The sequence below is a fragment of the Tympanuchus pallidicinctus genome, unplaced genomic scaffold (assembly GCF_026119805.1).
Source record: "Tympanuchus pallidicinctus isolate F22 unplaced genomic scaffold, pur_lepc_1.0 scaffold3, whole genome shotgun sequence".
Taxonomy (NCBI): domain Eukaryota; kingdom Metazoa; phylum Chordata; class Aves; order Galliformes; family Phasianidae; genus Tympanuchus; species Tympanuchus pallidicinctus.
The window spans coordinates 93,449,628-93,476,203 of NW_026294747.1; the positions used below are offsets into that span (position 1 = coordinate 93,449,628).

Here is a 26,576-nt window from a genome sequence, read left to right on the forward strand (position 1 = left end):
CTCTGATGCGCTTGGTAAAACAATTTAAGGTGTAATGCTTTCTCACGACTGATCATGAAAAGCATTAATATATTAACCATTTTCTCTTTTTTTGTTGCCACGAAATTTAAGAAGCTAGACAGCAACAATAAGTGTGAGCAAGTCATTCTTTTACAAAATGCACACAGATGGTACTGTTCATGATATGCAAAAATATTTTTCTCTTAAGTAAACTTTATGTAAAATGCCTTCTTGTAATGCATCATTTAATTGACTAAAATGCAATATAGTTTTAATGAGATATCCAAAGAAAATCTATGTATCAGAGCTATAAAAGTTTTCTGCAATAGTATGCTGTAAGTTAAAGAATTAGGATAAGCCTTTGTACTTAGAGCATACAGCGCAGCGGGAGTTAAATACAAGCAACACTAACCAGAAGAGCAGAAAGTAACAGTTCACTTCCCAGAGCTGGTATTCAACTTACCTGTGTAACTGGATTTTCAGTGTGACCACATGATACACATCTTGCAGCATGTCTGCTACTGTAGCATCAGGGGCATCTGTCACATAGGAAAGTGGAACTGGATTCCACTTTCCAACCTGGATAAGTCCTGTGGGATACATATAAATATACATATTTATTTATTTATTGAAGGGGAGGGAGGGCAAGAAGAAAAAAAAAAAAAAAAAAGTTATTTACCCATTAATTCTTAGGAGCAAAAAGAAATATCTAATTTTAATAAGGTCATCACTTTTATTTCTAGTCTTGGAAATCTGGCACAATAGACCATTCGAAAAGCAGCTCCCCAAAATTCAACCCCACTTGAACATCACCATGGATGCTTTTTTATCTATATTATGAAATTATAGAAATGCATTACAGTAGAGAACCTTTTAATATGTATAGAAGCATATTTTTCTCAAGTACCCGTGAATTCAATAGGACATGATATAATAGCTCCCAGTCTTAATAAATTATAAAGGATTTTGCAAGGACTGAGTTGAAAATAATAATCGTACTTTGCAGTCTATAAAATGACAATGAACAAAATAAAAGAAACAGAGCTGGATATTCAGTCATAAATGCAAGTTGACTCTCAACAGTCCATCTGCTCAAATATGCTTTACACTTCCTTGTGGATCCTCAGTGGAGCAGATTATTAAGGTCAATAAGCATACTAATGATTCAGTTGAAGTCTTTTTTTCTTTAAAAAAAAAGAAAAAGAAAGAAAAAGAAAAAAAGAAAAAAGAAAGAAAGAAAAAAGACTCCACCTCAATATTCCACATGAACAAACTATGCATTAACTAAACAAAAAAATGCATTAAGGAAAGAAACAAAAAGATGAAGATAGAATCTGCTAGAAGTTTAACAAGTGAAACTTGCATCTCATTCCTGAAAGAAATCCTGCTTTTCCCTAGAGCCCCTCAAACTAACACAATTCATCGTACAATTTCATCACCTTATTTACCTTTAGCTTGGGCAGCAGAGCTGTGAGAATATCCAAGGGATAGCAATGCCATTTCGATCAGTTGGTTGAACAGCATGTCCTTCCTCACCAGCACAAATTCTGCATGCTCCTCCTTAGAATCGTACTCAATGGCATTTTCATAATGTTCCACTACACAGAAAACTGGAAGCATACTTCCTGTAAAAAAAAAAATAATAATAATAATTTCATGTATTAAACTGAAGTAATAGTAGAGTATGTGGGTCTACAAAGCGTTATGTAAATAAAACCTGTATGAACAGGCAGATGAGGCATCAGGAATCATCACAAATATTTGATAAACATATTCCCGGAGTCCTTTCCCCTCAACCTCCTTCAAAAAGATAAAGTTCTGCAAAACATCGCTCTCTATGAAAAGCAGAAATGCAAAATTTATCTTCCTTGACAGGATACAGATGAAAGAATTACCTGCTATAGGAATCACAAGGTTAACTGAAGAGAAGTTGATTCTCTCTGTCCTGCCTGATTTGTTGTGAGTAGCAGGCAGCACGAGAACCTAAATACACACTGCAGATGTCTTCAGTGTGAGCCATTTTAGTACCAGCCACATAATTTTGTTCGTTAACACTAAAACTTTCTCAGTTCTGCCAAAAATATTTCATTACCTTCAGCATCGACAACAAATCACCTCGCATGTTATACATTCACTCTGAAAAGGGCACCCGAGGAAACAAGGCAAAAGTTAACGCTAATTCATGCCTCATTCATTGAGTACACTTGAGCACCACTTTCACTCGCATCTTTAAGAAACAAATCATGATTTCAATGCCATTTTAAGGAGCATACCTGCAGTTTGAGCTTTTTTTCTGTTGCTTCATATACGCGCATTCAACATTCCTGGTATTCACTGCTATTTTGGTATGCCTGAAACCAATTACTAATTTCCAGTTCCGTAGCATCTCATGACAGACCCTTCCCTCTGCCTCTGCTCTAAATATTAAGCAAACAGCCTCTTTCCTTTTTTTTTTTTTTTTTTTTTTTTTTTTTTTTTTTTTTTTTTAAATTTTATTTTATTATTTTTAAAATTCCTTCTTGACAACAGGCAGAATTACTAACCAACAACCCAGGCTGTTTTAGGGAAGACGACGTCCCTCCCAGCAGCCAGATTTCCAGACTTGGAGAAAACCACCCCCCACCCATGGCCAATAAAGGACACCTTATCCCACTGCCTCAGGTTCAGCCCTGTCCCAGGATAGAATCTCCCAGAGACAGAAAACGAAAGGGTTAAAAGCAGATGTACCGAACCGCCTTATGGCAGCCTGCCAGAGGGGTATCATCTTTAGCATAAATGATGACAAGGGTTATTTTAACAGGGCACCCAGGAACTCCAATTAGTCCTACAATGTTAATGCCTCTATAACCACTGCCCTCTAGACTGACAGAGCCTCCTAACCTGCTCTGGTGCACAAGGCATCCTGCAGCTGAGAGAGGAGATTTACTGTTGACAACAGAAATGCTTTAAGATCACGTCTGTTGATTTGTGCTCTAACATACAGCAAGAAATCACAGTAAAAAAAGATACCTTTTAAGCTTGTATATTTAAACTACATCTGCTCACCAGAGAGTCAATCTTTGGCAAACAAACCCCTTCAGGCTTGCAGGAAAAGCTCACAAACTCACTCCAATTTGCCCAATAGGCTCAGCATGAAAGACAGGACTAAAAGCTTGCCAATTTTTAGGCAGTGCAGGAAGGAGAGTTTTTTCGGGTTTTTGTGTGTTTTTTGTTGTTTGTTTGTCTTTTTTTTTTTTTTTTTTTTAAATCTCACTGAGACTGGTCAGGAAGGGAAAAAAGACCAAAGCAAAAGCAGTACATGCAAACTGGTGATTTCTTCATTGCTTTTAATTAAGCTGTAGAGAGCTTTCCAAAACATACACACGTACTTCATCTGCAAAAAGGTTTTGGTTCTTTCCTCTCCCTCCCACCTTCACACTCTCACAATTGATGTTTCACCTACTAACATCTGTCTGAAAGAAAGGACTCAAAATTCTTAAGTAGTTTCACTGCTAATACCTGAAGATAAAAAGTAAACAAAGCTTCATTTTAGCAAACAGGGCATACACAATCAAAAACAGCCAAGACAGATTTGTCCTTTTCCTTATCAGTTGCTACAAATCAATTTATGATTAGATAAAGCTAGCAATGCACAGGTACTGCATTGTGTGCAGCACACTTTTTGACATGTATGCAGGACTTAGAGTATTCTGAAAAAATGTACTTTAAACAGCACAGGAGAAGCTCCTGGCCAAATTCCTATGTCCAGCATAGCTTATCAGAGGTGGATCCTGGTAGCGCGACACAGGTCTCATCTGACTACAAATCAAGCTACTAAATCTTTTAGCAAACTGTCACTCGTGTCCTTCTGTTAATGTGAAAAATGTTGTACAGGAGAGCACAACCTTAGCTGGCTGATCTCTCCTGCTAGTACTTGGCAAGACCTCCAATTGCAGCAACTCCATAACCTTCTAGTATTAAAGGGGAGAGCACTGGTCAGTGCTCGCTGCTAAAAATACAGTATGATTTAAACCTGAAAGCAGTGTTAGAGCTTTTGCTGAAGGTTTATGAGTCTGTGTAAACAGCACGTCTACCATAAGGAGCAGTGAAGTCTGTAGAATCCTTGTCTAAAACTGTCCTGGCATTAAAGTTTGCTGTGCAAATATCACATAATACCAGAGACAGCTGAAATCTCCTATTTAGGAATTTATGGAACTTATATGTTTGCAGGCGTCAGAAAGTCCTTTTTATATAGCCCCACTGCTTCACTGTACAATATTAATGCACTCTGCTTGAAAAGCCGTAATAAATTATATTTTTAATGCTCTTACCCTGGCTTTCTTAAGATGCGTACATTCTTGGCAAACAATCAATAAATAGGGTAATCATGAGCAGAGGCCAAAGAATTTGCTGAAGTGCTGTTTTGCCATTTTTAATAGATAAAGATCTAACAATACGGACTGCTGTGTCTGTTCATCTCAGGATCAATATATTCTTTGTTTTCGCCAAAGCGAGGAAAAAAATAAATGATTGTACGATAAATGTTATGCATCAGACACAATGAAATTCCTCTGCCTTCTAACTTTGTGCGTTTAATAGTCTTGGTTGCATTTTTCACTTAGCTTAGCAAACGCAAGGAAAATCTGGATTATAAACATATACCAATTGTACAAAAGTAAAGGCTGCTTTAATACAAATGCAAAATTACATACAGTATGTTTCTATTTAAATTAGCAAGCCTGCAGAACGTGGTCAAAAAAGGGGTTATATATTTCAGTATGCGAAATTTATAGATTTTTGTTCACTGAAAGTATTTTTAAGGCAAACAAAAGCCATTCACATACAAACAACAGTGATTCTAAACGTGTCTTATCCTTGTGTAAATGTCTAATTACAGCAAACCAGCCACTGAAAAATATGACACCCAAGTTGTTCATTGCTCAATAATGAATTGTACTTAAGAAAATAAACTGTGAAGATTGACATCATAAATGACTTTTCCAATGTGATACCTCAAGATTTCCACACTCGCTTTTTAAAAAAAAAAAACAGAAACTTCCAACTGTTATGGAAATACTGCTATCCTCCCAAGATTGTACCATAATTCAGAGGAAAGGCGAGAATTTGTTTTGGGGGGTTCAGTCTTTATTTGTACAGATTTCTGCATTTCTGAGCCCAACACATACTCTAAGAATTAACGCTTTATATTGCTTCTATTTCAATGTAGGAATTTGCTTTAATCAGGACAGCTAGCCTTTACCTTAGCAAAAATCAGACTCCACCCTGTAAAGCAAGATGCTCCACCCAAGCATGAAGCTTACATTTCCCAAATGTGATTTATATCAGAGTTGGGAATATATAGTATTTTAGAATGGAGATTTAATCCTGAAATATAAATGAAGTAGAATCTACAAAAGTATGCTTCCCCCCACAAATATTATAATTCATATTTCTCAAATGCAGAATTAAAAAAGTGTTACCTTTTCTAATATTAGTTTTCATCAGGTGTCCAGAGTGTTTTAAAGGCACTCCTTGCATTTTAGTTCCTGTACTTCCAAGTCTTCCTCTTCCTAATGGGCTCCCATTCTGTTCCAAGCGCGCAATTTTGGCTGGTGGACCCTTCGGATCGCTTACATTGTTAGACATTTCTGAATGTTCTTTCCCCTGAGTTGCCTCGTTCAAATGATCCATACTCAGTCCCGCCTCTAAAGATCACCTGCCATGATTCAAAAAAAATATATGTTGTACACGTGTGCGCATATGTATACGTACACAGCCTGCACATGTACAGAGATGTATATGCATCATAAGCCTATAAGGAAGAGCAAATAACTATTTTAAACAAGGCAGAAGATGCCTTAAAAAACAAAAACAGAAACAAACCAACAAACTTCTCAAAAAAAATGACCCCAGTTTATAGAGACATTAATCACCATAATCCGATTATTTTTTAAAAGCCAACTAGAGTACCTCTTTAACAAAACCTTCCTAAATATTCTTATAAATCTGGCAGAGACTAAGACTCATAGAAATGATGACGTTTGTCAAGATACATGCTCCAACACAGCTATTGTTACAAATCGCACAGGAAGATTTGTTATTAATCCTGGGTGATTTTATTGTGTTACAAAAAACGAGAGGGAGAGACAGAGAAAGAAAAAGATTCCAGTGAAATTGTACTTAATCTACTTGATAAAAAAATGGATGCACAACAATAGAGAGATTGTTCAAACTTTAGCTGAGGAAGCAACAGATTTATTAGTGAAGTAGAACATTGTCCATTTACAACTTCACTCCCACACTTTAAAAATAAAAACTAGAAGAGAATTTAACATTTGACTTCAGAAAACAGCGGTGAGAGGCGGTTGCTTTGAGTTGCCCAATTGATTTTTTTAGGAAAGTTCAACAACTTCTGCAAAGTTTAAGATAAGCATATGAAGAATTCTTAAGGCATTAGGCTTTCACTGTTAAATAGAGCAGTCTCTTATTTTTAATTTTTTTTAAAACTAAGAGGAAGAAAGGCAGCATCTCACAAAGCACAGTGCTGAAAAAAAAAAAAAAAAAAAAAAATAATCACAATTTCTACAGAACTTTTGAAAGCCTTAAATATAAAGAATCTCTTGGTGATGTGAAGTTACCTACTCGCACAAATATACAAAACCCAAATTCAGAAGTAATTTCAATAACAAATTACAAAAAGGCGTATGTTAGCTTGCCTGTATTTCTCTTTTCACAAACTTTCGAAACCACAGTCCATGAGTAACAATTCCAGCTAAGTCACTAAAAATCCCCAACGCCTAGAACATAACGCAGCAGGTTTTGAGGATTTTTGCCACTCATCAGAATCTATTTTACCAAGTATAGGGGCCATCAATTGCTGACAAGCAAGACATCTTTCAGGTTATGATTTCATTCATCAATACTGTTACGATTGTCAGGGATTTTACCCTGCCTTTCTCTGACAGAGAAAGGAGTGACTGCGCTGACAATTACGCCATGCGTATAAGATAATCACTAAGGACAGGTGACTAGACATTAATTTATGAACTAGTTTTTACATTACTGAGTGCAACTACTAATACTGGGGAAGTTCTGTTCAAAAAGACTGGTGTGAATCTGATAATTGCTACTTTCTTTCAGTTGCCTAGTAATTCAGTACATTTTCCGCACATTTCATCGCAAAGCTATTAAAGCATAAACGTCTCAGGAATTTTTCATATATGCTATTCTATGCCATTGATATATACGGCAAGGACAATTCTATAAGTTGCTTTTTGTCGTGTGAACACTGCATTGCTTTTCCCGATAGAGCGAAGAAGGAGGTAATATATTAATCTGAACGTTTACAAACAACCTAAAGAATGCCAGAGAACAGCCAAAGTTTAGAAAATCATTATTTTTCCTCACACTCTAAGGTTTCCCATTCATCTCGATCCCATCTGCTTTAGGTCGCATGTTTCATTAACGGAAAACATGCTTATTTTAGCTGCTTTGGGATGAGTATTCCCTTTTTACTGTGTTAACTGCAGTCCAAGGAGAGAATTACAGTCCCAAACCCTTAACATCTTCTGACATTTCTGACGATGCTGACGTGCTACAGAACTGCTTTTCTGGTCCTTCTCAAGAATAAGAGGATTAAAATTAAAAAATAAAAATAAAAGGGGAAGGACGATAAACAAACAAACAAAAAAAAGCTTCACATAAGAAAATCCTCATCACTTTTGGCAACTTGGGAAGTACTCTAATGCACCGAAGCTCTTTGCTACAAAAAGTATCTAGTCATCATGAGTCAGAATCGCACTCCATCATGTACAGTGCATAAAAGTGATAGATCGCCGCTCAGTTACTGCCCTGACTGCAACCCAACCACCAAATGGGTCATTTCACTCGGCCTTGGAATACCCACCCATCGGCATCCTTTCCCCGCTTAGTCATCTTGTAAAAAGCTTTATGTTACAAAGCAAAATTACATGCACATAAAACACCTAATTTACTCATTTAAACTCCATGCCCAAGGCTAAAGTTCACTGAAACCTCAGCGTGGAATAGTGATGAGCACCAACCAGCGGGGCCTGCCCAGGGAGAGGGCTGCAGGGAGCAACTATTCTCCGCTCCGCTGCCAGGCCGACTGTCCCCGGCTCTCGCATTCAGGCATCTCTCCCAACTACAAGTTCTCAGCACGGGCGTTCGGGGCCGAGCACATTTTCGAGGCACGGTTTCCCAGCGCCCGGGCACACCGCGCAATTTCTGAATGGGAACCGGCCGGGGTCCCCTTTTGTCGCGACGCTATTCTCCCGGTTCTTTTTCTCCTCCCGAACCAGCCCCCTCACCGTTCGTTTCCCCTCCTCTTCCCTCCCTCCCCCATAAAACCCCATAATCACATTTGAGAGAGGCTCCGCACTTATCCGTTCCATATGGCTCTCGCGATCCAGGCCAAGCTTTCGCTGTGACCTTTTAAAGAGACAAAGAAGCAAAGTACTTATCTAGAAACAGAAACACTGCAGTTTTCGGAGTGAAATTAGCAAAACCGACCCGAAACTCACCACTTCAAAACTTGACAGCATATAAATAACAAAAACAAAGGAGGTTTCCTTTGCAGCCCGAGCTCTTGAGAAGGAAGAAGTTCGAGAGTGATGTTTTCCTAGGTCCCCCCTTTCTGGGGGGTGCGGGGGGCAGCAGACCTGAGGGCTACTTCCCCTAATATTCTTTTTTTGTTGTTGTTTTTTTCTCTTGTTTTCTTGTTGCTATTTTCCTTTAGGCGGGGAGGGGCAAAAATAGGTAGCGAGAAACAGAGTAGCCATGAGCAAAAATGGCAATGGACAAAAAATAAAAAAAAATAAAAAAATCTATATTAAATATCTTTTGAGAGAGCGGCAGAGGAAGGAGCTGAAGAGCAATTGATCAGACAAGTGCTCAAAATTCAGAATAAAAAATAAAAATAAAAATAAAGTAGCAGGTTTAAATGGAGGTGGGAGGTGACTTAAGTCTGGCTGTCCTTTCAAAAATAAAACCAATGCAAGTGAGAGAGGGGGGTATTAGGAGGGGAAAAAAAAAAAAAAAAAAAAAGAAAAAAAAAATCAAAGCCAAAAAAAAAAAAAAAAAAAGCAGCTTTTCTATCCAGTGTGAAGAGCAGAAAGTCTACTTCTAGGTTGTCACTTACACTATTATTCTCCAATAGGCACCCAGAGGAGCAGCACACACAGAAGGAGCCCGCTCCCCTCCCCCTCCGCAGAAATACACACCGTAACAGCCCCCAAACTTTCTGCGGAAACCTCAGCCTCGCAGATCGCTACTGGAGATTAAAAAAAAAGAAAAAAGAAAGAAAGAAAAAAAAAAAAAAAAAGTGTCGAGAAAATCGCAGGAAAAAGACACTAAAACGCCACTTTTAATCTCGCCTTTGCGGTCCCGGGAGGAAAGAAAAAAAAAAAAAAATGCAGAGAGGAGGACCTGTCTCCTCTCATTTACCGGGGGCTGCTGTGGGTGCGGGGGGAGCGCAGAGAGAGGAGGGAGAGAAAGCGCGGAGGGAGGAAGGAAGCACCCAGCAGCACCACTACAAAAAGTGACGAGGTTGCACTCCCTGCGAGTCCAGAGCCGGGAGAAATGAGAATGGGAAATAATAATAATAATAATAAAATGTTTTTTTAAAAAATCACGAAAAGATCAGTGCTTTTAAAAAAATAAATAAATAAATCGGACTCCCTGTCTGCAAAGCAAAAGAAAAAATAATTATAATAAAATAAAAATAAAAATCTGGGAACTCCGAGAAGAGTTACTAGCGAGATGGGGGGTGGGAGGGAGAAAATATCAAATAGAAAGATTGCAAAAAGCCAAGAACAACAAAACCCAAACCAGCCAAAAAAAAAGAAAAAAGAAAAAAGAAAAAAAAAAAAACACAACAACAACAACAAAAAACAACTGCACACACACACACAAAAATACTCAACCACAATAATAATGGAAAAAGAATAATAATGGCTGGCTTTGTTTTTTTTTTTGTTTTTTTTTTTTTTTTTTTTTTTTTGTCTCCCTCCCTTTCTGCCTTTTAGTGCTCCCTTCCCCTGGCTGCCTGGGCACGGTGGTGATTTAGGCCGGTTCGGTGTTGTTGCTGGATGTTACACGGATATCTGTGTGTGTGTGTGTGTGTGTGTGTGTGTGTGTCCCCGGCCGGAGCTGCTCGCTCCGCTCCCCCCCCTCTCCCTCTCTGTTTCTGTCCCCATTAAATTATTAGTTGACTCATCACTACTCCTCCTCCTGCTGCTGCTGCCGCCGCCGTCCCCTGCTCACAGCCTCTCCTCCTCTCCGCTACCGCTCGCTGCCGCCGCTGCCGCTGCTTCTTCTTCCTCCTCCTCATTTTAATACAAAATAACACCGAGGCCACCACCGGCTTCTTTTTTTTTTTTTTTCCCCCCTTTTTTTTTTTTTTTTTTTTTCCACAGCCCCCAAAGCGGGAGGAGGAGGAGAAGGACGACGACGACGCAGCCTCCCTGCTGTTGCCCGGAGCCCTTCCCTGGCGGCCCCGGATCATCCGACGCGTCCTGGGAGGGAGAGAGAAAGTGGCAGAGGAGCAGGAGGAGGAGGAGGAGGCGGCGGCGGTGAAGCCGTGGGGGAAGGGAGCCGGGAAGCGGGAGGGGTAGGGGGCAGAGCGGAGGGGCCGCAAAGGGGAGCGGAGCGGAGCGGGCCGGGCTGGGCCGGACCGGGGGGCGGGGGGGGGGGAAGCCGGTAGGTGAGCAGCGGGGGGGGCCGAGGGAAGAGGGTGTGCGGCTTCCGGGCGCGCACGAATTTGCAGGCAGCTGGGTGCGGGTGAGGCGGCCCTTACTGCGCCGCGCCGCCACAATGCCCAGCGCGCAGCGCCGCGCAACGCCCGCAGGCGGCAGATGGGGGCCTGCGGCGGCGGGAGGTGGGGGGAGAAGAACGTCGGGGAAGGGGGGGAGAGGAGGGAGAGGAGGAAGAGGAGGAAGGGTGGGGGTGAAGGCTGAACAATATCCTGCCGGCGTGCTCGGCGCGGCCCCCGCCCCGCCTCGTGGAACTGTGCGGTGGGCAGGTGCACGGCGGCAGTGCGGGGCTGCGGGCGGGGGAGCAAGCGGGGTAGGAAGTTTGCTCTTTCCCCTCCTAGTTTTATACCGACAGAGCTGAAGGAACAGCAGCGGGCGCGCTGCTAACGCACAGCGGAACCCCCATCCCCCCGCCGCCCCCTTTCCCCTCCCCAGACGTCCGGAGAGGTCACCCCGCAGCGCCCCGCCGGGCCCCGAGGCTCCGCCGCCGCAGCGCGGACAGGAGGGGATGGGCACCGCCGAAACCACGGAGAGGGGCGAAGCGCAGAAGATGGTAACGTGGGGACAAAATCAATAGCTGCCAGCCAGTCGTAGGGCTTCCCACAATGCACTCGGGAAAAAGTAACCCAACTAGACAAACTTGAACGCAACAAGTTTGTACAAGCCGCGAGATAAGGGGGAAATTAAACTTCTTTATTGATAAACTGCGCTCTGTTTGCCTAGGCTGTGTCTGGAAAGGAGAGTTGCATCATCAAGCAAAGAAGGGATGAACTGTGCTACACAAGCAGACACACAGCCAGAATAATTAGGGTAGCAACTTAAGAGAATTTCTGAACTGCACATACAAAATTGAAGGAGCAAAGGTGGAGGGGAGTGGGAAGGGTGATGAACAGAGCATGGCCTCTGCACAAAGAACAGACAAATCAATACATATAGGAAGAGCTAAATTATCACTATGCACGTTACTATAAAACAAGGGGAATGTATTAGGGCTAGGTAAAGAAAGAAGCTGACGTTTACTGAAATAAACACAGACAGCATGGAGAGAAAAGGAAATTGGTAATAGGGTGAAATACATGAAATATTTATCATATCTAGCAAGGCACAAAATAGATTATAATCTCAGAAGCAGAGAAATGAAATGCTCAAAAATGAGTGCAATGTTACATAATGCTGTTAGTCAAAGCAGAGAAGTGGAGGTGGAATGCATAGGAAACATGAAAAGTTGTACAGATGTTGCACGTCCTGAAAAAGGTTACTAAGACTGCTACCGAGAGTGCTGAAAGGGGAAAAAAAAAAAAACAAAAACAAAACAAAAAACAAAAAAACAACCAAGAAACAGGTTTCACAAAGAAAAACAAGGGAAAATGTCAATGACACCTTCCATAATATGTGATCAAGGGATAAATGCCTTGCGGCTGTTTATTTAGAAACCTATCTTTTTCCAAGACGGTAGATAGAATGTTAAAAAAATAAATAATAATAATAATAATGAAAAAAGAAACAGAGAATAATTATTTCCCAAGATATCTGAGCCTTTGGAGGAAAGATAGTGTTAACTTGAAGAATTAAAACTTCACAAGCACAATGGAAAGTATCAGCATTGTATCGGTTTTGATCTGTTCCAGGAAAGCCTGATACAGTCATCTTCAGCAGCAGCAGCACCAACCACGGAGGAAGAAAAACGTGAAAGCAGAGGGGGTTTGGGCTGGGCGACTGCTGCCTGCAGTGCAATGGACAGAAGAGGCAGTGAGGGTAATTGGAGTGATGCAGAGCTGGTTAGAATAGAGCAGATATTTAAAAATAATGATTTGGAACAAGATTAGGGACTTGAGCACCACCCTACAAAAGTGATTACCGGATACGACAATAACAACAACCAAGAAAACAAAAAGATTAGAATCTGCTCTAAAGTAACTTCTGCTTTGGTGTCAGAGACCATTCCCTTCACGGTCAAAAAGCCCTTAAAATGTTCAGAGTTTAGCAAAGTGATTAATCTAAAAAGCAGAGACGGTGAATTAAAGGAGCAGGGAGATAACAATCTGATAATACAGGAGCACAGAAGGCCTAATAATGATATTATTATGCACACTAACCAAACACTGACAAACAAATATTCTGTTAATTATATAATCATGCATATGCTTCCTATGCTTGAGATAAATGATTACAGAAAATCACTCTCTTCTTGAAACTGCATATATGTGCTAAGCCCTGTAAACTCCCTGCAACATGGATTAATTTAATTTCTGCATATCACCTATGTCTGGGAAAGTTATTTGCCGCAGACTTGGCAGGCAGAGCGTGGAATGCAGGCTTTGACCAGCAGGCATGGGTAACTGCGGGCTGCTGTGTCCTGACGTACAGGCAGCAATCAGATCTCTCTTATCAATACCCAACTACTTGGAATAAACTCAAGATAAAGATATCTGATTTTCATTTGACCTACTCTAATTTACACTTCACTGTGTCAACTTTGATATTAAAATGTTCCATTAGAACAAAGATATTTATAATAAAAACATATATAAAGAAGAGAAGATGAATAGATATTGTCATGGATACGTATGCAGGCAATCATTTAAACATGCAGCAGGAGTAACATCATATTTTTTCATAGCTTCCAGTCAACAAACGGTGGACAAATATATGCTTAATAAAGCTTATCAACTCTTACTAAAGTTGCTGCATTGTATGTCTGATACGTAGATGTATCTCACACTAGGTTATGCTGAAATAAGACAAATAGTTAGAAGTTGGATTGCATTTCTTCAACCCCACAGTGAATTAACTGTCGAGCAGCAGTCTCAGTGGCTGCAAAACAAAACAAGTTCTCTGCTGTGGCATGGTGCCTCGGTGCCTTCTAAGGTCTCTATTCCAATCTTTTCTTTTTTAAAATAAATAAGGAAATATGGGCCCATGTCTTGAGGCTTGGCTCTTGGGCAAGGCGAACAGAAAGGACCTGGCAGCAGAGCAAAACCAGTATGGCTGTGTATTCTCTTTTATCAGATTTCTTTGGGGAGATCAGGCTGATTGGGTTTTGCATGTACGTATTTCTGACAACTCTGCGGCCATTTGGGTAATTCATCAGCTCCAGCCCATGCTGGAGGTGATGCAGAGGATTGCTGTAGCAGTAGGACCATCAAGAAATTCACTTTGCTGATGATTTGAACAGTATTTTTCCCACTGTGAAGTGACGTGTGAGTAGCAGTGATGCTAAACAGCAAGGCGATGATAATAACAGTCCCTGGCTTTCTGAAGGGTGTGGTAGTTTGCACCCTAGTGGTTTGCACCTTATTGCTAAGCGAGGTAGACAGAGGTATTAAGGGGGAAGAGTTCTGGTGCATCCTTGCTTTCCTTTCCCATGTCTATCTGTGCAAGCCTCAGAACAATGGTGCTGTGGTGCAGACTGAGTCCTGAAACCCTACTAAGTGTTGCACCTCTGATGGAAATTGCTTCTCAGTCTCCTCAGAGTAACCTCTCCTCTGTTTTGCCTTGACACCACTGAAACCCTACAACCTGGCTGCGGCAGTCACAACTTTCACCCTACCCAAGGTCTCCGTACACCCCAATGGGAATCACAGCATTCAGCCACATCCCCCACGCTGAGCTCCGAAGTTACACACCAACCTAGATTTTTTTTTCACTGCAACCTGCCCCAGCCTGGAGAGTATGCCTGTCAAAAAGCAAAAGTGCTATGAAATGAAATTCATAGTACTGAGAGGCATCACACACAAGCTGTCGTCCCCTCTCACATTTTGCATGAGCAATTTCTTCTCATTTGTGCTCTCTTACATACAGTGTCCTGGAACAGTTCTGTAAAATGGATATTTAACTTACAGTAGTCAGCTGTATTGAACTGCACTTAATTGCTTATTAAGTGAAGTAAATTATCCTTACCATATTCGCCAGAGGTGAAAAATCTACATATATGGCTACATGTAGTGCATTCATTAGTTTACGGACCCCAAATCCCTTGGAAAGTATCAGATATCTACACAGTGTCCCATGGTGCAGTATTTTGTAGTTGGATGTCTCCGCCAGCTTGCAGATATGTAAAATCATATACAAACAGACATCTCCCTATTGATTGCCTATGTGACGAGGCTCGTTTACTCCTGTAACCATTTTCTGCAGTGTATTTCAATAATGGAATTTTCTTTTAAAAGTAGGATTGAACAGGAATATGCAAAATGCAGTTTAGGGTAAAACAAATTGCTTTTAGTCAAACTACTGCACCATTTTGCATAAGCACCTTTCGTATCTCTGTATCTATGTTGACTAAGATACAGCTGAAGTAAATGCATACATTTATACCGATATGTCCCCAACAGTCATTTTGACTTGCCCATTTCTGCTACACAAGCCAAATTATTGGAAGAAAATTATGGAGGAAAAGCCAACAAAACCATTGGCATAGGGAGGAAGTGAAGGGTGAACATGACTGCCAATGAGAATAGAAATTCTTCTACTCCGCTGCCACAAGGAGTCTAGATGGCTGAAACTTCAGTAGGCAGGTGTCCACATTCCCATAAAAGATTACAGTGATGAATATTAATGGCTTAACCACATAACTCTTACTCTGTAGTTGCCCAATCTCTATCTGCTCTGATAAGCTGAGTTCACTCCCCAAGCATATCAGCATGGCAACTTCCACAAACACTAAAGCCATGGTATTTAATATAAACCAATTTTTATGACTACCTCAAATAACAAGCTTCAATTATTATTTTTTCAAAGCATTTTCTAGACTATATCCTCTTCCATCCATAACAGTAGAGTAGATCCTCGATGAGTCATGCTTGTAATTTCCATGTGGCAACTGCAGCAAACTACTTCACATAGAAATAACAACAACAACAACAACAAAATGCAATGGAGATTTCTATAATTGTTTAAATGCAATCAAACAGCTGGAAGAAAGGAGAAAAGCCAGCATCTTAGGATCAGCGAAGTTACCTATGTCGTAAGTGTGTGTTCTGCGGGTCACTAATTTCCCAAATTTCTTCCCTAGAGGTATAATTTTCATGCCAATCAGGAGAAGATATTTAATATGAGACATGAGGAGATGAAAAGAGAATGGTTCCTGTTAAAGCCCTGATCATCACAGCACTAGATAATTCCTAGGTAAGAGTCTAGAATGTAGTTGTTGCCTGTTAGAAGAGTTGGTTGGCAAGCATTTAGGGATATATCTGAACAGAAGTTCTCTTAATTTAAAGACGTGTAAACTATGCCGCCCCAGATATATAAATGAGTGGTGTTTCCATTGGTTTTGCTTGTTAAGAGCAAAGCTACACCAAGTTATCTCCAAAGTGGTTTGCAGTTTGTTGATTGACACAGCTTCCCTTCTCTTTCCTGACTCCTTTTCCATCACCACCAACCACTGCATTTCTTTCCCAGACAGAAAGAAAAAAAAAAAAAAAAAGTTTTTTAAGAAGACAGAAGTTTACTTTGACACTTTTGAGTGAGGATGAATTTCACATAGCCCAAGCAAAACTGCACAGTATGTCAGAAAATAATCTGAACCATTGCGGTTAGCACTGCAGGAGGACTAACATTGTCAGCTAGGGTTCCGGTGCTTGCACTGTGTGCTCCAACAGCATTGATCTGTTACATTAGAATATCTCATCAACAGGACAAACAACCATCTTTTTCTTTGACCTGATAGCATGAATAAAAACTGAAAAAAAAAAAAATATGGAAGAGTTTAAATCTAAGGAAATGGTTAGAACTGATTGATGATTTGAACTATGTCAAACTTTCATTATGAAACCCAAAACCACATGAAATGTCCTATTTCCAGTTTCATTGTTAACTCAGAACTCTGCCCAGGTTCTTCTAGACTTTTTTTAAGGTTCAAAACCTCTTAAGTAAAACTGCATCTAATTATGGCCAAACTTGACAGGAGTCAATATTCACTGTACATAAAATACATGCAAAATGTGTGGTTTTGGTGTAAAACAAATTGAAAGTTGGTGGTTTTGGCCGAATTCACTTTTTCTTCTAGGACTTGCTCCAATTTCAAACTCAGAAGATTCCGCAATAAGGAAGACAAAATGAATGAGTTTTTCACAGTTCTTTTCAGGAACAATTAGCTGCTATGTTCACAGTTCTTTTAAGGAACAAGGTATCTGTTAATATCCAGGCGCTAAAATAAAAAATGTTTAGCATATGCAGTGTCACTAAGATAAAGGTCACCTATACATGTGTCAGAGTATACTTAGTTTAAATGCAAACAACATAAGGCAAAAACAAGTCACTTTAAAATGTTACTTCAAGTACCTTATTCAAAATACTTGCACTGATTTTAAATGATTTTTTTTTAAAAAAAAAGAGAGAGGAGAGAGAAACCATAATAAAAACATGCTCCAATATTTAATGTATTTGTTTTATAAACCAACTATATTTCTAAATTTCCTGCGTGGAGTCTACAATGGAAATTGGCCACAATGGGCAAGAGCATTTCAGAACCCAAAGGAATGTGGCATTTTTAGGGGAAAATGAGGATAGTATTCATGATGGTTTATTTATGCTCATGCAAGTATTTGAAAGAAATGTCTTAGTGTAAAAAAAAAAAATATCTCTAAATAATAGTGTTTGCATTTTATATTGATGTAAGAATATCCAAATAAGAAATGAGTGGGAAAACTGAAGCATGGACATGAGGGTTCTTAGCAGAACTCCAGCTTCAATGAAGTCAATTATTTTGACAGTGTCCATGTTCATTTTCTAAGGATATTTTCTGTGTCATTTTTTTCCTGCAAGTTGTATTACAATCTCATTCACACGCTATCATTTTTCCTTCAAAAATGTAGGTACCATGCTCATGGGAAGCTTTCCTATATTCTGTTCATGAAAAATACGGGGTGCATTCTCGCGACTCAGTTTTCTTTCATTGTTATACCGGTAGAAAACATCTCTGCACGATATCTAAAAATGTGCAGCTTCAAATGTGGTTGCACACACATGAAAAAATGCTCCAAATTTTTACAGTCACAGAAAAGTAACGTTCAAATCAACTTACTCAAATATTTCTGAAACACGGAACACCTTCAAATAAAAGAATTCACCAGAATGCCAACAAGAATCAACTACATAAAAAAAAAAAAAAAGCAACTATCAGCTCACATCTATGTGTGTGCATTGAGCTCTTTTAGAATTACCTATGTTAAAAGGAAAAAAAAAAAAAAGGAGATAAAAAAATAAATATTTAACTTATTATCAATTGGTTGTTGCTGTGGGCAAGTAGCACAGGGTTACTGTCTTTTGCTTGATTTATTTCTGTGAAAATCTTTCCACGACCAAAACAAATACCATGCCCAGTCTGTATTGAAGTTTTTAATAAAAAGCAGTAAAGCAATCTGTTTCACTGTCAAAGGATTGAAAGAAATTTAATTAATGCCTTCAGAGGGAACGCCTATATAAGTATCACAATCACAAGAATGTGTGCATATGCATATATGAATATATATGCACAGTCATAGTCTACCCTGTTGCTTTCATGTCATAACACTTTGGGCCATGGGCAGCTGAAGGCAAAAGTGAACTCATACAATTTGACATATCTTGATGACACAATTTTAAGGTTAAATGACACTGTGTAGATTATGAGAAGTTTAAACGCCAACTTCATCACAGGATAATTTACCCCTACAAAAGAAAGGTGGTACAGAAATGCTACCAGACAAACAAATTAAAAATATTAAGTTAGAAACAAGGAAAAATGAGTTTATGCCACGTTGGCAGAAACAAAAAGAAGCAACAACAATAAAAAAGAAATGCAAACCCCAGAAACAAAAAACACGAAGATGCAAGAAAAGCAGTATGCTATGTTAGATGTTTATCTATACATAAGAGACAGGTGTCACAAAAACAAAACAAAAAAATCATGAAGCTAAAGAGAAACTTTAACTCACCACTTTCCATCTGTTATATCTGAATTCATGCATAATTGATTATCCATGACTGGTAAGTTCTTTTTTTTCACTAGCCTAACACAGTTTTCTAAACATTATGTGTTAAATCACCACCAAAGTAAAGGGTGTTTGAGAAACCGTAAGGGCAGAATAAAATTTTTTTTTAATGAAAAATAACATGTCAGTTAATAATAGAGCTGACCTATGTTTAAGAGAGAAATTTTAATCATGTGCATATTAAATATTAATAACCTATTCTGTTATTGTTATAATAAGGTTAAGTAAGCTTCTCCATGCTTAAGGAAAGAGAAAAAGTAGGAATATGTAACAGTGAAAAAAAACCGCTGAGAAGCAGAGACATAAGGAAAATGTGTCAACAATAAACAAGAGGAAATGAGAAAGAAGGAAAAGATGAAGGTGGAAACTAATCTCTATGTGTCATTATGACTGCCAGAGTACTGGCAAAGAAGCAGCATCCTTTTATTTCAATTTTAATCATTTCTGAATTTTAATACCCTGCTTCTTTTGTAATTCTCCTGGCATTCCCTATATGCATCCATCCCAGCCAAAACACCAGTGTAAATTAAATGGCACACAACCACACCACTGATGTAGCGCTCCCAGTAGAACCAATGGAGTGACCATAACGCAGAGGAGGGAAGTCTACTTTTTGCCCCCATAGACCACTGGCCAATTGAGTGACTTAATGTTCTTCAATTCCTTTAATTTTGCAAAGAAGGGCAGTGGTTAGGTAACCCAGCAATACAGAGCCATTAAAAAAAATAAAGCAAGCCAGTAGTAATACAATAATCAGTGACCATCAGGGCCTGGAAAAATGAGTTTGCTCTCACTGGCACTAAGGAGCATCACATGATTATTTAATTACAGCTCTAATTTTTGTCTCGTGGATGGCAACATATCAACAATTAATAGGGCAAATAGAGGAGACTGCATTTTTAAAGAGACAGAACCTATATGAAATACTGCTTGGAAATGCAATTTATCAGACAGTATAATGCATCTTAAGGCATATTTTTCTTCATGCCACACAAATAGAAAATTTGCAGTAGTTCAATTTTCCTGCATAGTATCTAGGAAATTCTTCTGGAATCCTTAGAAAATAATAACTGCACCTATGGGTATCCTAATAGTCATTTTAATTGGTAATGTAGATGTCAGTTTCTCATAGGACATGCAATCCAAATAAAGTTGTGAAATCACAAGTTTCAAATACAAAAATATAATTATAAAATGATTCTATTCTTTAACTAAAAAGATAATGAAATGGCCAAAAGGATTACAGCATTCAGCAAGTCAAGTGAAAAAGGAAATCAATACTATGCAGTCAATGGGACAAAGATTGATTTTGGTTTATTGTTTATTTATTTATTTATTAATTTATTATTTATGATGAGTTTTTCTTATGGGTACTGAAATTAGGGGAAGCTCTGCTCTGAAATGGTTAGATGCAGATCCCATTCTGCCTGGTCCTGCAAGCAACTTCATTGTAGAACAGGGGAATTATGGGCAGCTCAATGTGTGGAGGAACATCTTCCACATGCTGTACAATTACCAGAATCTGAAAATATATCACGTGGCAAACTCTCATGTAACTGATCTTCCTAGCAAACACATTCACTATTCCACAGCTATGTGTGGACAAAGTAAGAACCCTCTTAAATTTACCTTACCCACAATGTATTACAGATAATATTCAACAACTGACACAGGAAAAGCAAGCTCAAAACTTTCTCCATACACTAAATTGTATATATGAAAAACCTACCAAACTACTCTTACATTTTTTTAATCTTACGTCTCAATAAGCAAGTTAAACGTGCTTTTTCATTTGTCGTTCTATACTCTATCCTTTGAACAAGTGAAATGCTGACTTTGGGCTCTTGCACAGAAAAAAAAAAAAAAAACACCCTTGCTAAACAACAGTTCATGTATTACTGTAAAAATAAAGCTAACTAGAGAAAAAATATTATTACAATGGATGTCCCATTCCTCTTGAAAGTTGTCTAAAATTGTTCTGATTGAAGACATGAACATTCTGGATTGAAGATCTTAATCTATTATCTTAAAAAGAAAGCTGGCAAGCAAGAGCTTGTATGTAGAAGTATATATATCATTCTTTTTATGCACTGGTTACTATACAGATAACATGTCTCACAAAGACTGTAATTAAATGTCTAGTGCAGAAATAACACTAAAAAGCATACAGTATTATTATATTACACTGACTTCTTAGGAGTTAAGACTGTCATTTTAAAACTTTTAAGGTGCCTCTAATTATTCTTGAAACTTTACATTTATCAAGGAAGCCCACCTATGATGAAAAGCATTAATGATTTAATGTCTTTCTAATACAGATCTCTACAAAAATGTTAATTTAATCTTTGATTATAAACATTTTAATACTCACTCTAAAATTTCTCCTCAGTTCTTTTATCTGCCTTTGGCTTCTCTGTGAGTTTGTGTGCACACACTCTCACTCTCTCTTCTCTCCTTTTCTGTCTTTTATTTGCTGCGTTAAAATTGAGAATATGGGGTATGTATGATATTTAGAATTTTTATTCTGCTCTTTGCAAATTTTTTTAGTTACTTGGCTGTTACAAACAGATGTATTCTAAGCGCAGTTACTGAAAAGGAAATATCTCTGTTGTACCTTGGCATGTGGGTTGGAGTTCGGAGCAGCAATTCTTTGCACATTTACCATGTTTTCCATTCTGGGACTGATTTACAAATATAAAGAATTAATTAATCCTTTAGTGCTCAATGAAAGGTGTACTGTTAATCTTACAGATAGGTAAATAAACCAAAGGCATATTAAGGCCTCTGAGAGAGATCGTACTGCAGCTTTCCCTTATTCTGCATGAAGTTGAGTGCTTTGGCACTCCATGGGCTCGTGATATTGAGGATTTTAAACATGCTGCAGTTTGTGCTTTACCTGAAACCATACATCTTGTCAGTGCCAGAACTGAAACCAGGACCCCAGGCACCAGAAAAGGTCAGGGGACAGTCCTCTGGGTATACAAGATCCCAGTGCACCACCACTTCTTACATGGAGCAGCAAGTGGAATGACACACAAATGATTGCTGCTGGCCAAATAAATCCTGTCAGAGCAGGATCCTGGGAAGATGAGGTGCATTCTAGGTTTAAAGCACCTCCCTCATCTCCTCAGGTCATATCATGTCATAATGTGCCAAGGGAAAGAGATAGAGCAGATAGTGGCTGGGAGTTATGCAAGGCCAACACGGCTGATAGATGGGGCCCATCATGAAGCTTCGCTCCCAGGTGCAGTTCAGGTGACTGAGGTCTACCTGCAGATGAGCAGATTCATCTGTTTATCAGCTTGCAGTTCATAACAGAAAAGCAGGAGAGAGCAGGGGCTAAACACTTGCAAACCTACAGCTGGGGAGAAGCATTTCCAATAGTGCTTTAACACAGCTCAAGGCCAGCTGCATGCCCACACTCCTGTGAGACGCCTTCATATGGCCCATGCCAACCTTGTCATACTCTCATGCCTACAATCTCACTGGAAAACCTGTCTCAGAAGAAATTGTGGTATTTTTGTATTCTTAATAAAGAGCAAAAAGGGGACCTTGGCGTGAATGCTACATAGCATATCACTAAGTCCCTCAGCCCATCTGAGTACCTAATGCTTGATCCCATATCAGAACTGTCAAAACAGAGGTCTACAGACCTCTGCAAAGATCCTCTAGTATGCTTGAGAGGAAAGTCAGGCCCAGCAAGTTTAAGAGAGTGTATTTACAACTCAGACAGTGCCTGAGGTATGTAACTGCTCTACAGCCGTACTCCACTACTGCTATGCTACTCCTACTATATTACACAGATTACAGCTGGTATAAAGCACAAGAACCAGATCAGAGCAATGAGCAATGTCAGGACTGGCAATTCCCTGTGAAATGAATCTCTAAATTTATACTTATTGAGAGCATGCAGTACAGGAGCCATTAGAAAGTCAACATTTGCAAAACAGCAAATAGATATCAATTAAGTAACAAAGTGTTGGTGATAACTGTGGTAAGCTGAGATGCCACAGGATGGCAAGCATTAGAAAACACCCACATTTCAGCGGGGATCATTACAGCACATCCTTTTTGAAGTATGAACTACAAATTGTGGTCAGGTGCTATTGAGTTTGTGATAGCAGTACCACTCAGAAGAGACGTGACATACAAAATAACTTAGTGTTTAATATAATAATTTTCAGACTCTTTGGAAAAAAAAAAAAATGGACATCTTGGGTAGAGACTAATAATGGAACATTCTGATGGAAAATTTAGGGATGCCTTCTATAAACTGAGAGTTACTCTCCCTGCAGTTAACTTCAGCTAAAGATACTTAGGTCTCTAGATCAAGATGAGAAGCAATACCAATGGTGTTTACTGACATGGACTTTATAAAATCGCAGTATTTCAATATAATAAGTAATAAGAACTGTAAGTTACTTTTTATCCATCAAACTGATATACTTTTTTTTTTTTTTTTTTTTTTTTTTTTAGAATCAGTAGCAACTTTGTGACAACCAAAGTTTAAAAAATGCACTTGATTGCATAGTGACAGATTTGCAGAACATTTTTCATCACACACACATATGTGCTTTCAGTTATTAATAAAATGCTTCTGCCCTTAATCTGCTGTTGCCTGAATATACAATTTCAGTGACTTGGATAGACAAACACTGTTAAGGAATTCTGTTTTCACTGTTTGAGATGCAATTCAAATACACCCAGCAAAACTGAATACTGTGTCTTTAAAACTGGCTTCTGAATGCCACAGAAAGGAATACTGAATCATTTTTCTACATAGTCCCCAAGGAATGATTAGAAAACTTTCTTTTCTTCCCCTGTCCTCCTTTTCTTTTTCCTCCGTTTCAGACAAGGAAGAGCCAGCTGCCATGGATAGCACCACAGGTAGATATTAAAACGGAGACAGCCATTATTTAGTGGCGACAGGAATATAAATACATGCACTAACCTATAAACCGGTGTTTACTTCAGGAAAGTAAGTCGTATTTTTCCTCTGATTGCTGTGCTGTCAGTTTAATGCAGCGTAAATAAACAGTAGGTGCATGATAGCTTTAAGTAGAAAGTGTTCATTCCACAAGAGGAGCAGATTACTGAAGCCTGATGCCTATAATGGCAAAAGCAGAACTCCCATTTTACCTGGAAATATAGCATTTCGTGCTAAGAGGCTTGTGGCTTTTCTATTAAATTAGTCAAAATTCTATGAAAAATATTACATACCCAACAAACTTAACCAAAAACATTCATTTTTGCAGCCCTCAACTTGAACCATTTGAAAAAACAAAAGCCAATCACTCCTGTGTAATTTCATCATCCCATTGCTCTAAATGAAAGCTTTATATAATCAAGCTAATATAACAGAAAATAAAATGATATATAGAATTGCCCATACTTTGAGTTATTTTGTTCTTACAAATATATTCCCCGACTGAAAGTAAAAAAATTCCCCTTTGGAAAAAGCAATGATTTCTGAGAAGATTGTATATACACTCTACATCTATTAACATAAATTATAAGAAAGTAAAATGTTCCAGATGTGTTTAAACTGTTGTGAAAGGAAAGTTTGTGGCTTCATTGGATATATATTAAATATATCTAGAGAGAGCAATGGCAGTTATGTACGAGAAGGCAATAAAATGCTTCAGTAGTGTCTATGCTAAAATAGCTTAGTTCCTAGAAATGCGGCTAACATTTTAGAAGTCACATTCCTTCCATTTTTAATTCAGAAATCTACTTTTTATATATATCTCTAATATATTTTTTTCTATATAAGATAATCTATTTTATTAATAAAATAATCTCCTTGATTTTTTTCCTCCAAAGTACAACTTGAAACCTTACAAATTTTTCTGACAATGATTTAAAAATGACTAAAAAATAGATGACAATAAAAAGGTGCCATCACTTCCAAAGAACACCAGACTTCAACCAGCATCTCCTCAACTGCAACCGCACGCATATGAACCCCTTTATCCCCCAAACCTGAAATGTAAGATGAGTCAGTGCTCGCTCAGGAATTTCCCACTGTTACGAGGTTTTCAGGTTGAGGGCTGGGACGGACGTGCCAGTGGTCCCACAGGACGGAGGCTGTGGTGCTACCGGGCAGTGGCAGGGCCGCTCTTGGCTGTGAAGCGCAGCCACAGAGGGCAAATGCTCATCAGCTGCCCCACAGGGCCTACGCTGCGCAATGAGAGATGCTCTGCTCACACACAGCTCTGGGCTCATGTGGCACAGCCTCTATCTGGCAGAGCAGCGTGTCCCATTTGTGAGTTACGGGTTGGCTTGGCTTTGCAGCGCTTTCTGGGAGAGTGCAGCAGGTTAGGGTTGGTGCGTGCTGCTGAAATAACAGGAGAGGAGAAACCGAGACAGCCACTTTCCTATTTAAAGTGTTAGCAACAAAGAATATAAAAAGGAAACAGCTCATTTTACAAAGTGTACGCACAAAAAGCATTCCATTTAAATATTTTTTGTTCCAGTAAACTCTTTTGCATACAAAGGACTTATTTATTACATATTTGAACTTGTGGGAAAAAGGGAAGGAATGCACTGATTCCTGAAATAACTCTACACTCTGCTTGGAGACTTCGCTATGCTGTGCCCTTGTTCTACTCCGAACAATGTTACTCCAGGGATGAAGGAATTCCTGGGAGTAGGTTGTAGCTTTTCCACTAGCTGTTTGTATTCAAGAGTGGGCACGCACAACACACCAGCCCATGATCTTAATTTTTCTTCCACTGCCTCATGATGTGTGCGTGCTGTTTGTTCAGATGCATGCCTATGCGTTAACACGTTACATTTCTGCTTGCTCATTTTGCTACCTGCTCTGTGTTATTGCTGCGCAAACCATTGCTTTGACTTGGAAAGTGAGGCAGTGCCAATAACAATCTCAAATAGAGAACGAATTAGAAAATGAGTGGATGTACAAATGTATTACAGAGCATATAGGAATACGAGAGCACTCTACAATTCTACAGATAGTGCTGCAGACTAAGAGGAAGGTGCAAGCAACAAAGAACATCCTATATTCACATCCTTATACTCTACGGTTACTGTTTTAAGTTGGCTTTGAATAGTGTGCCTGATTTGCCACATTTCTATCTGGTGATTGTGTTGAATGCTTGAGGAGATAGTGAAAGATCCAAGCACTCCTTGTGCTAACTACCGCTGAAATTTTACACTTATTGTAACCTTTCCTAACAATGTGAGAAAAACAGAGTAAATATATTAAACTTGTTTTACAACAGATGCTTAGGTTGTTAATATTTAAGATGCCTATTCATGCTATTCCTGTCTGCACATTTGTCAAAAATGTAAGCTTGAATGCTAATGTTTGCCAGCAGACTACAGCAGACAAATATACGAATGCACTGTGCTGAAATAATTGGAAGTAGAAGTAAAGGGCTGCTGCTGCCCAGGTGGCAGGGAGCAGGGGGACAGGGCAGGGTGCTGCCTGACCACACGCTTTCAGCATCTGCATCCTGAATTTGGGAATTCTGTGCACAGAAGCACGGTGCTCAGTTGGACTGACTAAAGCCAGTAGAAAGCTTTCGTCATTTGCAACTCGTTTCGGCTTTGGAGCTGGTGCAAAGTATTTCAGCAAACTTGCATTTTAGCGAAGTTTCTCCAGGAGTGAGAAGCCCGCAACCCGGCACAGGGAAACTCCGAGCCGGGCAGGTGCCTGTCGGGAGCGCTTCCCAGGCAGTGAGCGCAAACAGCGACCAAAGCGCGCCGATGTGAGCCAAACCTCGGCTGCCGGGTTCGGAAACGGAAAAAATAAATAAATAAATAAAAATGAAAATAAAATCCCTGAGCGTAGCGAAGAACTGTTGGCACCGTTCCCCGCGGCAGCAGC

General features: G+C 39.3%; 1 protein-coding gene across 9 annotated transcripts in view; it reads right to left on the bottom strand.

Moving 5' to 3' along the window:
* SATB1 (SATB homeobox 1) overlaps positions 1 to 26,576 on the bottom strand; it is a 90,777-nt gene that overhangs the window by 63,389 nt on the left and 812 nt on the right. For 4 of the 9 annotated variants that reach the window (XM_052693072.1, XM_052693069.1, XM_052693065.1 and 1 more), the window contains exons 2-4: positions 5,460 to 5,695; positions 1,449 to 1,625; positions 464 to 590 (exon numbers count right to left, since the gene is read on the bottom strand). In XM_052693072.1, coding sequence (XP_052549032.1) covers positions 464 to 590; positions 1,449 to 1,625; positions 5,460 to 5,670 — 515 coding nt within the window. In that variant the 5' untranslated portion in view covers positions 5,671 to 5,695. Of the gene's footprint in view, positions 1 to 463; positions 591 to 1,448; positions 1,626 to 1,895; positions 2,009 to 2,273; positions 2,404 to 5,459; positions 5,696 to 8,360; positions 8,431 to 8,522; positions 9,169 to 24,706; positions 24,913 to 26,576 lie in introns of those variants that run through there. The other 5 variants (XM_052693067.1, XM_052693068.1, XM_052693066.1 and 2 more) reach the window with 5 other exon arrangements.